Below are 13,805 nucleotides of genomic sequence, written 5' to 3' on the forward strand. Positions count from 1 at the left end.
GTACACCTGATATAGTACCCAACTAAGATGTTGCAGAGAAATCAAGCAACTGCAGACATAAATATTTTCAGGATACCAAATAAGTCCTGGTTTTGAGGCATATATTTTCCCACTCATTAATCCCCAAAATCATTAAACATTTAGAGGATTTGAAGGGTAAGGCACACGAAAGTATCTGAACACCACGTGAACAGCTACGGACAATTTTCCACCCCCGTTTCCAGGGCACTACTGAAATCTGACATCTCTTTATGGCACAGCACACTCACCATGATGAATGATTCCATTTTCCAGCAGTGCCTGCCCCAGGTTGACCCCTTCCTCTGGTTTGCTTATCTCTCCAATCTCCGTGAGCCAGGACACGAACTCGCTGCAAAGGGGAGCAGAACAAACACTGAGCTCTGGGTGACAGCAGGGACCTGCCCTGCAATCACCATCCAGCCATGGAGACTCTCTCCTTGGAGCAAGTGTGAAAACTGTTGTAAGCAATGGTACCTCTACGTGGTTTGGTTTCCTCCATTTCTGGAGGAAATGCTCTGCAGAAGATCCAGACTTTCCCCACCATTCCCCTCAGCTCATAGTTAGTGTGCAAACAAAAGGAAGGACAACCTGGCTGGATCTATAAAGATGCTGCAAATCCTTATTTTATGGAGCAGTCCAGATACCCATGGGGAAAAAGGAAAGCAATATTAACTGTTGACCTTACAGACAAGTTCAACAGTAGGGTATCCTCACTTCCCAGCTACTTCTTTCCAAGCTACCCCTCTCCAAGCAGTGTTTGTGGTTTGACTTAGTTACACATGCTCATCTTTCTTCACTGGGTCTGATTTCTGCCCCCAGCCCTGTGGTGTGACTGCATTGGTTTTAATGGAATCACAGTAGGACTTAGGACAGAAGATCCAACCTACTGAATTCAAGCACAGAGCAGTAACATACAGCACAAGTCCCACTGACAGGTTAATTTAAGGTCATTTTCTGGAGGTGGTGCCTGGCAGATACATACATCATGCTTCTAATTTATAGACAAAAGATGCTAAGTCTGTCTGCTCATGCAGCACGAAACAAACCCTCTCTCTGGTGAGGGGCAGAGCAAGAGGTGAGAGGCCCATATGGGCAAAATAAAAGCCAAAAATTGATAGATATGTAGGATGTTACTCATTAGAAACAGTAAGTACAAAAAACGACCATGGCAAGCCTGATGAATCCAGCCCTGTGAGAGCCCCAGGGGACTGAGCTGTTTGCCAGGTTAATTAGCAATTATACTAGAAATGTGTTAAAGTCATAGAGAAGAACAAAAGGAGTATATGAAAGTAGAGCAACATATGGGAAATGTGAGTTCAATAAAACACTTGGGTGCTTGCCAACATGCAGAGTGTTGCTGCTCAGCAAAGCCAGTATCCAGGTCTCTGCTTGTGGGCTCTGAATGAAGTATTTTTAGTCTCTTCATATTTATCAGTGCTGACTCATCTAAGCTGTAGGTAGTATTTGCATTTTTTTCTTCAGAATAACAAAAAAAGCTTCAGGACTGAAAACTTTAGTTTGCTGAGGGGCTACTCTGTAGCTGTCATGGTGTAGAAAAAGCAGCAGAATCTATTCAGCTATGCCAGGGGAATCCCATGGAAACCAGCAGAGTTTTGTAAAACTCCCAAAGCCACAGTAGTGATGAGTCAGACTCTGTCTCCTAAGGAAAGCTCATTCTCAATTTCCCAGTGATTCAGAACTGTTTCTAGAAGTATTTAAAAGCTGAAACAGAATATAAACTGCAGAGGGAGGAGAAGTAAGAATGACCCTCCACCCTCACTGCTGAGGACACAAGGCAGACACGCTGTGCAGGGCCCCAGCACTGCCCTGCTGCCAGTGACCACAGCCACGGGGGATGCCCAGGGGGATGCCCAGGGGGATGCCCAGGGTCTCTGCAGTTCCCCAGCAGGCAGTTTACAGCACTTAAATAGTTGCTCAAAACTTCGGTGGAAGCTACCCCGTTAGCTTTCCTGCTGCTTCTATTTGGAACTGTGTCTCTGGAGTTTATCTGGAATGTAAATGTAAGGCAGTCTTCTTAAAGTCTGAAATGGAGAGCAGAGAAAGGAAAATACCTGAGCACTATTCTCACAGCCTTGGAGCTTCCCAGCCATAGGATGGTTTTCCTAAGAGCTACTCTAAGACTACTCTGACATTTGACTCAGAAGTAAAATCAGTAACCATTTGCTCTGAAGGCTTTGTAAATCCTGAAACATTCCAAGAGGTTCTCAAGGAATATGCCAGACTGTTCCTAAAAAATCATCAACTCAAAGAGTGGATGGCAAAGCCTGATTTGTTTTCCCATCTTGTCCTAAACAGCTCTCCAGGATAACTGAGTATCTTCTCTTCCCAGTGCTGCCATGCAAGTTAGGACACCATCTCCCAGTTATTAGTGACTCCCTTAGGTAGGAGCATCTGCAAAAAAACCCCAGGGAAAGCTCTGGGAATGATACAAAATCTGCCAGTCATGACTGGAATGCACTCATTGAGTTGCACTCAACCTCCCAGGACTGTACCAACAAGTGACTGCTGAAAAGATATCAGCAGAGTTATTTGCTGTGGGGAAGGCTGGAACATCACGAGAAATAATCCTTTTGTCAGAGATCAGGACACCTGCAGGTATCTCAGTCTGGGCTCAGTTAGCCATAGGCAAAGTTAGGTCAGGTCCTCACTACTGGAAGGTAGGTGGCTGTCAAGCAAACTGAGGGCACTGAGCAGGACAGACTGTAAGAAAACAGACATTTCAAAAGCAGAGGGAGTAGCAGGAAATCCTGGATAAGACTTGAAACTGAGTAAAATATCACGGAATCCACAACAGACTCATACATAACAGCACTGGAAGAACATAAGTTCCTGATGTGGTACTTTTTGTTGCATGGAAAATGGGAAACGCCCTGTCAGATCTAAAAGGTTTCACTTTTAATCCAAGATCACCTGGGAGGGTGGGGGCATGTGTGTGAAGAACTAAAAAGCAACTGATTCTCCAAAAATCAAGATGCTTTTTTTCTAGCTGAAGTATCAGCAGCCTATGCTCCCAGCCTGCCTCCTGTCAGGCAGGGAGACATTTCCACCCCCTGTACACAGGGAATGCTGCTGCAAACTGCCCTGGGGAGACCAGGGGAGGGAAGAGAAATGAGGGGATACTCTGCCTCTTGGAACTCTTTTTTTCTTCCACAGTTGATCATTTCAATCATGAGCAGCTGAAGTGGAAAAGTCTTCTCAGGTCAGCAGCTCCTGTGTTTCCCCATGTGCCAAGCAGGACATTCCCCCACTGCTGCCATTTCCAGCTGCTGACTGGTCGCCCACAGGGTCTCTCCTCTGCTGCCTCATACATGTCATCCCTCAGAATTAGTCATTATTTTGTAATATCTAGCCTGAATCGAGGAGGGTTTTTCCAGCCAATACAGCCCTATACTTCTAACAAACATATCAGGTCACCTGATGCACAAAATTTCATTTGTGTCTGTTACACCGACAGAAAGGAAATTGCTAAATTAAATCCTGAGACTTGCACAGCTCTGCTGGATTTAAACATCACCTGGAAAGCACTGGTTGTATACACAAGAGGATACAGGTTAGGCCACCAACAGCCTCAAGCTTGTGGGAGTTGAGGGTTTTTCCCTCACTCCTTTTGCTGCCCTGCAGCAGTTCTGAGTTAGTGTACAACAGTGAGCTGTCACATGGTGTCATGTGCATGGTGTAAAGCAGAAAACAATGGTTAATTTTAATAAATCACAACTGTAATGGGGCTTGGGGCTTTTTTAATGAAGCTGCACCAAAACACACCTGATCTGACGTCACAATGCCATCCCCAGAATATCCAGTCCATTATTTTAATTGGCATGAAAGGACCTTTTCAGTCGAAATGCCACTTACTTGCCAAGAAAGCACTTGGGAACAGTACTTAATTTTCTCCTTCTGTCTTTGATAAGGTTCACTTTCTTGCTCATCATCATTTGGTAAAGCTTCTCTCCCTTCTCTGCAATCATGACATATGCATCCCTCTCCATTCCCAGTTTCAAACCTGGAATACAAAGTAGAAATTCCTTTAGATCTTTAACATCAGATAAAGCATTTGCTCAAAGCCAAAAGCTGAGCCAACAGCAAAAAATGGAGGAAACACAAAAATTAACTGACTTATTTTCCATTTAAGGGGGAAATTAGGTCATTTTTTATCTGGGTACAAAACTGTCATTGGTGAGTTTAGCATCACTGAGATGCAGCTTTTCTTCTCCATTTCAAAAAGCAGCTTTCAACTGTGTCCCTGCCCCTGGGGGACTGAACTACACGGCCTTTAAGGTCACTTCCAATCCAAACCATTCTCTGATTCTGTGATTCTCAACCCTCTGAAACTGATTTCCAGTTGCAAGTTCACCTGTGAACCTGAAATAACCTCAAGCATAAGACTTGTTAAAGGCATCACTCAAGCATCTGGATATTTGAAAGAGCAGAAGACTTTCTGAGTGTTCTATTACTTGAAGCCAAAAATACAAACTGCTGAAATCAAATTCACATCTGTGAATAAATCAAAACTAGAGAGGAACATTATTTTCTCATCCTTTCTTAGCCTTTTTACTAATACCTTTAGGCTAAAAATAGAGTTTGACAACCATATTACCCAGTCATTGAAAGAAATATTGCATGATTTAAAGAATAAAAGATAATTGGATATAAAGAACATTTCACATTCACTTTGTATGAGTTCCCACACAGCTCATGTTAACTTGAAAATTGCTACAGGCAGGAGGACGATTTCTGAAAACAGCAGGTGTCTACATTACAACTATCCTCATAACTGGCATTTTCTGGCCCTCTTCCCTTTAGATTTGCAAATTGCTTTAGGAGGACAGCACATGACAAAAGCTGTTTTGCTGCTGTAGATGTTTTGTCTTTTCTAGTCCAAACACATAGCTTAGTTTTCTGGCAAAGTTACTCCAGAATTTGTACATCTGGGCAGCTCTGGAGTCCAAAACAGAGGTTTGGATTGTAGACAATGCCAAGATTGGCCTGAAAACAGGCAGTCTGAAGGGGTCCTGTACTTACATGCCTAATTTTTACAGAGATGGACATTAAGCAGAATTTAATTGATCAGTGTAAGGCTACAAAAGGAAACCTGTACATTTTTTTAGGAAGAGGAGTTCATCCTAACTGCAGATAAATCCTGTTGTTTTATGGCAAGATATTGAAATGGATCAATAACCTTCTGAGCCCTCAGAGCTGCTTTCTAGCTTTTGGAAAACACTTAATGCATTTGTTTTAGAGGCTTGAAATGCACATTCCAGAAATTAGACTTGCACAACATTTTGTCATTCAAATACAGTATCTCCTTTATGTGTCCATTATCTGGCTAAAGGTTTTGGCTCCACAAACCCCCTGGCTTATTGCCATTATTCTTCCATCCTCTTCTCCCCCAGCACTGGTCCAACTCACTGTGAATGCTGCACGTGGAGCTCAGGCTAATTCACAACGTGGACTCGTGACAGAAAGCAGGCCTGTGTAACACGACATGCTCCCTGCTGCTCTCACATCCCTGAATTCCTGAGGCTCCCCCAGGGAAATGGCAGCCTGGAATGCACATTCTACCCAACTCATCCTACAGAAACGGGAATCTCACCAAGCTTTCTAATCTAAACACTGATAACTATATGACTCTGCAAGTACTCTGATCCAAAGGATATTTTCCAATAAAGCCTGGAATCTCTGTCAGAATATCTATGCCTACCCTGAATGCCTGTCACCACCTGCATCATAAAACTACATGACAAGAAGCATCAGAAAACCCACTCTTCCTGGCCAATGTGGCACGGAAAACCTTGAGAAACCTCCTATTCATGAACAGGTCTTTTCCCTTCCTGGTATTTATATTTCAGTCACCTCCCCACATTCTCCAGCAAGGCCCATGTTTAAATATGGTCTGTTTTTCAAGTCCTGCCTTTTTGCTGCTTATTGAACCATCTCTCCCCTCACACACCTTACTTGACACATGGGAAATGCCACAGGACACTGTGACCTCCCAAAGCACAAACTCACTGTGAAATGGAGACTCACTGCATCTCTTAGGGAGATAATTTAACACTCTGAGGGTAAAAGTAAGAGTCAAGCAATGTATTTTATTAAAAAATATATGACTTGGAAGATCAGGATCCTTTCAGTAGACCAATGAGGATAAAACAAAACTGATTTTCCATGTTGCCTTCAGGTAGTTCTTTCCAATTTACACCATGCCCAATCTACATTTGCTATTATCAGAAGGTGTATTGGGGTTTATAGCTGACAAAGCAGGTTATAAATGTTTTATAATCTATGGTAACAACACTGTAATGTGCTTTGAGTTTAGCAAAGTAGATGGAAAGGATTGTAGCATGAAATGAGCCATTACATCTTTAATGTAGCTGTGTGTGCAGAGAGGGGAACCACTTCTAAAGGTCCACTTATTTTAAGACATTTTTAATGTCTAAAAATAAGTGGAATTTTCTCTGGCGAGGAGCTATTATTGTTCCCACAGGGCAAACAGGACAACAGGTTCACTTGGGAAGGATAGTTCTGACTTTTAAAGGAACCCAGAACTGTCAACACACCCGATTCTGGGTTTTGTGAGCTTGTTTCTATTGTATGACACTGTTTCAAGATAAAAAGTTACAGATAAAAGTAACGAGTATCTGCATCCCTTTGCCATCGTTCCCAGTCTAAGTGTAGTGTCTCACAGAACCACACCCTGGTTTGGGTTGGAAGGGACCTTAAAGCTCATCTTGTTCCACCCCCTGCCATGGGCAGGGACACCTTCCACTATCTCAGGTTGCTCCAAGCCCTGTCCAACCTGGCCTTGGACACTTCCAAGGGCTGGGATTTCTAGGGTTCTTCCCCAGGGACTGTCCCATTGAAAGATCATGAAGGCCAAGCTTGTGAGAATGGGTTTGTCTCACTTCATCGGGAAACAGGCTGCAAGATGGAGTTTCTTCTTTCCTTTTACTGAGAAATACAATACAATTTTATCTTCTTTACAAATAAAAGACCAACAAATTAGAAGACCAAAAAATTAAATTGATTAGATGTAACATTTTCACAGCAATTCAATTCAAAGAAATTGGCTCTGGTAAATGAAAATATTGGATAAATTTACTGACACAAGTCCATAAAAACCCCAAAGTACACGTTCAGAAATATTTGTTCTCAATTCCTGTTGTTTGTCATTAAGGGTAGGTTTTAATTCTGCCCGTGGAGGAACAAGTGCAAGCTTTTCTCTTTCTCTCAGGTCTGTCTACATGCATCCACATTTCTCCTTTACAGTACAAAACCCACCATCCACTTACTCTCTCTCTGCTCCCTTTCCTTGATTATGGCATCCAGCCATTTCTGTTTGTCTTCTGCAGTCTTGGCCATGCAGACAAACCACTTGTTTTTGGCTGTGTTGTGTATCTTCCAGCCGTTTGTCACCGTGTAGCCGTTGCTGTGATAATCTGCTGCAAGAGGCCAAAGCACAAAGCACAGGGTGAACAGAAGGTTCTGCTCCTTCCACCAACTGGGGGGGACACGGTCAGTAAAACTGCCTTATGGGAAGACCTGGATTTCTGAGGTGTTCTCCCTGACTGCCCATGGGACCTGCAGTGCTCACCCCTCTGGAAGTACAAGTGTCAAAGGGTGCTCAAACTGACTGAATGCTTCAGTCCTAAGGGTGACACTTGATGATTTCACCTCAGAAGAAGAACTTAAGTCTTTTAAATACAATGACACCGGTGAAAAAGTTTATGATGTTTGTTCAGGTTATTTGTTCTGAGTTTTCTGGGGACACACTAACTTTTTGCACTCTAAGGACTTTTGTCCACAGGACGTGGGAACTCTTTAGGTGTCAGCTGTTTAAAGGACCTAATTCCTGACCATTTAAAACAGGAGCAGGGGCTGGTGTGGATGAAATCAGAAAACCACCCAGTCTTCCTGCCTGTGTCAGGACACAAGAATCAAAACACAACTGCCATTCCCACACTTTGCTCATGGTCACATTCCATGCTACTGATTTGATGCTAAGACTAATATTTAGTAACATTCTAAATGAGAAGAAGATCCAGAAGATCTATTATTATAGCTGTAATGGCTTAAGATGTAAGAAAATAAAGGATGGAATGGAGATTAAAGTATCTTTTATTAAATTAACTTGGATAAGGAGTAAAAATAGACAAGCTTCTGCAAACTCTTCATAAGGTCATTTCAGAATGAAGGACTAGTGCCTGAAAGCACATCCAGTCTTTCAACTATACAAGTTGGTCCAATAATGAAGGCACCACAAGTTCCATAGGTTACTTGAGATTTCATTAAAGGAGATGGACAAGGACTTCTGCACCAACTTCCAACACAAGATATACACTTACTGTGTTGTTAAAAGACAATATTTGGTCTCTTACCTGTTCCATCTTCCACATTCTCTACCTCCATGACTTCTGTGTTTATTCGGCCCCTGAAGATATAAAGGGACCCGTTGATCGACTTTGTCCTTTTAGATGTTTTTTTCCCAGTAACTCTGCAATTAGGATTTAGACTGTTAGCAACAAATAAGCAAAGGGTGTAACATGTATATTAACAAAGCAGTCTGAGGTATGACTGTTAAAAGATGATTCCAGTACTGGTGGTATTTTAAATAACTGGAATACTCAATCAAAGGTAAGGGTGCTCCAGTATCAGTACAGCGATAATGAGCTTATTGTGCCAGATTATGTGAAGATGGGGGTGCCTTCAAAGTTTACACTCTTGATGACTGATTGAAATGCCAGGACAACTGAACAGCACATGGCCTTGGGATGACAACTGCAGTATCACCTGACACCACCTTACATTTGCCTCCTTGGTTTGCCTAAAGCTTTGATCAGTTTGTGGTGTGTACCAAGCTTCAAATATGGAGTGAACCACGTAAAGAGGCCAGTGTCACATGGCCTGTCATGTGTGTTACCTGTCACTGTATGGGAAACTCCTGCTGTGGCAATTTTGCACCCAAGTCTACATTCTTATCCATAAGCTTTATGGTGTCTCTGTTGAAGTTTCTTGTAAAAAATTCAGGAAAGTACTTTTTCATTGCTAGTTATGCTCTGATTTTTATGTCTAGAACAGGTTTAAAACTATCCAAGTGACACCTGCTGAGCTTTAATATCCAAGAACAACCCCACTATGTGAACCAAAACACAACTGGTCAATGGTCATTAGGAGGTGGCAGGTGTCCAAACTCTGGTCAGTGAAGTGAATGCTGGGGCAACTTGCCAGGAGCTCACAAGATTCAAAGAATATTGCAATTAAAAACAGCAGGGGAGAAAATTTCTTGTCAGAGTTAAACACCTATGATAAACTGAGGTGAGAGGAGAATCACCAAGTTCTCCCAAACATTTTTTTCTTTTACAACTAGCTTGAGTGACAAATACATGTTTGGTGATGACCACACATTTACATCCAATCAGGCTGACAGGGACTGAGATCTTGGAGCTGCTGGATCATTTCCTAAAGATGACTGTGGAAGTCAAAAGAAAAGCTGTCCTGGCAGCCCTAGGGAAACCCTTTAAACTCTCTGCTTATTTCCCCACATGAAACATATTGTTCTTGACATCAGGATTCAATTTAAACAGCAGTCTGTGATCCTGCTAAAAACAAAAATACAATACTCAGCCCTGAAAATCTATGTCATCAGTTTGCCAGACTTCCCTAAGCTTCTGCAGAAAGAGTGATTGCAGTCTTAGAGCTAAAATCACAGATCTAATTCCAGTCCTAAACAGAGCTTACAGTGGTCTCGACAACACTACTCCTAACTTACAATATTGTGAAAAAATATGATGTCCAGATACGAATGTTGCATTGACTACTTATCAAAGATTGAGGCCTGAATTCTGCTTCCACTTTTGAATCAAAAAAACCTCTAGTGATTTCTACAAGTTAGTACAGTACAAGTGAGATGAGAACCAAGTTATTCAATCTCAAATAGGAATAGACAGACAGTTTTGGGGGGCTTGGGGTTTTTTTAAGGTATGTCCCACTGACATGTCACTGTTTGTCAAGCAGCCACTGGGCACAACAGCATGAAGGAAAAGACACTGATTTCCATCCTGGACTAATTATAAATAGCAGCTAGACAGCAGAAATATCCACAATTAAAGTCATTCAGTGATCTAAATATATCTCTTACATTAGGCAATTCCCAGTAGACTTAATGAAATATTATGCTTTTTAATGGAAATCAGATTCTGAACATCCATCAGTTCAAGCTGCACTGTCAGACAAAGATAAACAATATTGATCCCTTGGGAAAATCCAAGTGTTACACCAGCCTCCTCCAGAATCAAGCCAAATGACAGAGGAGCTCGGTAATGTCTCCTGCCCAAAAAGAAAGTTCTGCTTAAAAGGCAGCAGAACACTTTGTTTTCTAAATCTTAGTATTCTGGGAAAACTGCCTGGCCAGTGCTGGAGCCAGGCTGACCTGAACTACAAACAGGACTAGAAAAACAGCTTCAAAGAGCTCCGAAGGAGAAAAAGATTAGTATCAAATTAACTGTTTGGGGTTTTTTTAAGGAATAGTTTTCTGCTATAAAACACACAAATTTCTGAACTCTGTTTCACATAGAAGTTTTCATTTCGACAAATCTGGTAAAGTGTCCAAATGAAATGTGTCCTCTCCCTCACTTCATTTCAGAGTCAGAATTCTTCACGAAGATAACATTAAAAGCCACATAAGATCAAATGGCATATATGTTTCTAAATTTAATTCAAACATATTTCATTCTAATAATTTCTAATGTAGATGTCACCTAATAATTTGTATTTATGTTGTGTAGATTCAGCATTATACACACAAAAAATCTGAACTTAATTACTGAAATTAATTTTCCCAGTTTAATGGTTCTAAAATTTTCCACTGAACAAAAAAAAAAAAAGGGAGGGGGAATTTTGAGATATGAGAATTTTATTTGGAGACACATTCTGGTTTTACAGAATTTCTAGCTGGGTTTGCCATTCCACTTGGCCATCACCAGTAAGGAAGAATAACTTGAAACAGGAGGAGGATAATACAGGAAAGGAAGGAAGAGGAGAAGGGAGTGTAGAGAATTCATTGTAAATTGAGAACAGACCAAGACATGAGACTGGAGCTGTGGAGGTAAAAAGCTTAGGAACTGAAACACAGTATAATTGCTGCAGAAGCAAGTTGCCCTCCACTCTGCCAATGTTATATTAATAACAAGCAGTAGGTGTCAATAATAATTAAAGTTTCTTAGGTGGCATGATGCACAAACTGTTACTAGGACAGGAAAGGAAGACAACACACAGAGCACGGGGGCTGCAAACACTGACAGCAACTTGCAAATCTTCCTCTCTTCCTCACTCCCCTGGTCCCTGCATCTATGTAATGTTTTCTTAGTCTTCCACTCTCCCCTTGCTGGGCTTTAGAACATTTTGCACATCACCCTCTTCTGCTTAGAATAATCTCACAAAGTGAAAGTTGGCACTTTCACATCACTCCTGAAGACCCATCTGCCCTGGGAAGTTTTTCAGTAACTGGTCACACCTTCTCCTGACAAATCTGAATAGTTCCCTTATAAACCCAAAAATACAGAGGGACTCACCTGGATTTCCTCTTGCAATAGACCAGCAGATTATCAAATAGAAAGAACATTCTCTCCTGGATGTTTCCTGCTGAGATTTTTAACAAAGTCCCTTGCAGCAAGAGCTGTGTGCAGATATCTGTCAGATTTGATCCCTGAAACATAAAAAAAGAGACATTGTTTACTTTTAACTTTATTTTGTGAGTACACAAATGCTGTTATTTTATCTGCATGCCATTAAACTGTGAAATAAATGATGCACTCCTAAGGAGGAACGCTTCAATTTCTTAACACGGCTAAACACATCATGTTTTCTCTAACAAATATTTGAGTCTGCATACACTACAATAAATCTTTCCCATTAAACAAATGGGGACTGTGGTCCTGAAGAAATCTTTCACTCTCAAAGCAGCTGTACTGTGAGCCTCTCAAGACCATGAGTCTTCCCTTCATACCCTGAGCTACCATTGCAAACATCACAAGTGATGCTTTAGGAAAGCTTTCTAGAAGAGTAATGGTAGCTCTGACACTGACACACATCCCTATCCACCATCTGAGAACTCCTTTCACTAGAGAGGTGTCTCTCCAGCTCTTTTGTTAGGAGGACATGCAGGTCTCTCTTTTCTGGAGTCCTTATAAGCAGTTGGCCACAGAGCCATGGGCAGCAGAGGCCGAGCCCTGCACACTGTGCCATCCCAGGGGCCTGAGCTGATGCTCAGACACTGCAGCCTGGGAGCATGGCCAGAACCTGAAAAACACAGGAGAGCACTCACAAACATTTACTCCCCAAACTGTTACTGAGATTATTCCTAGGAAAAGTAATTCTACAGTTCTTTAGTTAACAAGGAAGCTGCTATTCTTTCATAGAATGGTTTGGGCTGCAAGAGACCTTAAAGTCCATCTCATTCCACCCCCTGCCATGGGCAGGGACACCTTCCACTAGCCCAGGTTGCTCCAAGCCCCATCCAACCTGGCCTTGGACACTTCCAGGGATCCAGGGGCAGCCACAGCTTCTCTGGGCAACCTGTGCCAGGGCCTCCCCACCCTCACAGGGAAGAATTTCTTTCTAATATCTAATCTATACCTACCCTCTGTCAGTGGGAAGCCATTCCCCCTTGTCCTGACACCCTTGTAAACAGTCCCTCTCCATCTCTCCTCTAAGTTCCCTTCAGGCACTGGAAGGCCACAGTTAGGTCACCCTGAAGCTTCTCTTCTTCTCCAGGCTGCACAATCCCAATCCTCTCACCCTTTCCTCACAGCAGAGCTGCTCCAGCCCTCTGATCACCTCTGTGGCCTCCTCTGGACTTTCTCCAACAGGTCCATGTCTTTCCTGTGCTGGGGACCCCAGAGCTTTCAAAGGCTGCCATGGATGCAGCACTAATTTGTGTTCCACATCTGCCTTTCTATACATTCTGGATAGAGTGATGCAAGAACTAGCTAGATGCAATAGTTCCATCTGCTGTCTGATATTCTTTTAGTTTTTTAATCATTCTGTGGAAAGACTTAATACACGTCCAGAAAAGAGAACTTGTTATTTTGAAAACGACTTGTTACTATGTCCAGGAGAAATCACTTATTTTAGAATTATGACCCCAAAAGCCTATTAGAACACACACAAATAGGAACAGAAACCAACTGACTGTGCAACAGAAAATCATCTTCCTCACATGATTTGCCCATGGAGAAATCAAGACTCCAGAGCACCTCAAGATCAAGTACCTAATTTTCCAAAAGACACCCAAAGACAGCAAAAGCAACAAGTACAGTGACATCAGGAATTGAAATCAATCTTTTACTGACACAAGCATCACTGGGTAAAATTATCTGACCTATTTTGAGCAGGAAGTAAAGCAAATGACTAAAACAGTTGCTTCTCACTTTAAAATCTATGAATCTTTATTTTTCCATCAGACCCATCATGATGGTATCTAAACTGTCAATGCATTTCCTGTTTGCTGTTGGCCTACCTACTCCCCATTTAGAACATTTCGAGAGGTTTCTCAATAGTAAGAAACACAGTAAGATTTATTTGATGTTTTCAGAGACAAGGCAGAATTTCTCACCTTTCTAAGTGGGACCAAGCTGCAGGGGAGGGAGGAAAGAAAGAAAGAAAAAGAAAACATCATAGCTGGCAGAACTGCAAATTACAGGCAATTATGAAGTGACTGATCAGTCTGAGCACTAACATGTATCTTCCAACTCCTGCTGTTCTGGGATGGG

At 42.0% G+C, this 13,805-nt stretch overlaps 1 protein-coding gene across 1 annotated transcript in view; it reads right to left on the reverse strand.

The window, feature by feature from the left end:
* The window catches only part of PREX1 (phosphatidylinositol-3,4,5-trisphosphate dependent Rac exchange factor 1), an 86,385-nt gene that overhangs the window by 47,136 nt on the left and 25,444 nt on the right, over window positions 1-13,805 (reverse strand). Inside the window, exons 7-11 of the mRNA XM_029960381.1 lie at window positions 11,607-11,740; window positions 8,415-8,530; window positions 7,329-7,478; window positions 3,895-4,042; window positions 270-370 (exon numbers count right to left, since the gene is read on the reverse strand). Coding sequence (XP_029816241.1) covers window positions 270-370; window positions 3,895-4,042; window positions 7,329-7,478; window positions 8,415-8,530; window positions 11,607-11,740 — 649 coding nt within the window. The remainder of the gene's footprint in view (window positions 1-269; window positions 371-3,894; window positions 4,043-7,328; window positions 7,479-8,414; window positions 8,531-11,606; window positions 11,741-13,805) is intronic.

This window comes from Manacus vitellinus, unplaced genomic scaffold (assembly GCF_001715985.3).
Source record: "Manacus vitellinus isolate BGI_N305 unplaced genomic scaffold, ASM171598v3 scaffold_26_pilon, whole genome shotgun sequence".
Lineage (NCBI taxonomy): Eukaryota > Metazoa > Chordata > Aves > Passeriformes > Pipridae > Manacus > Manacus vitellinus.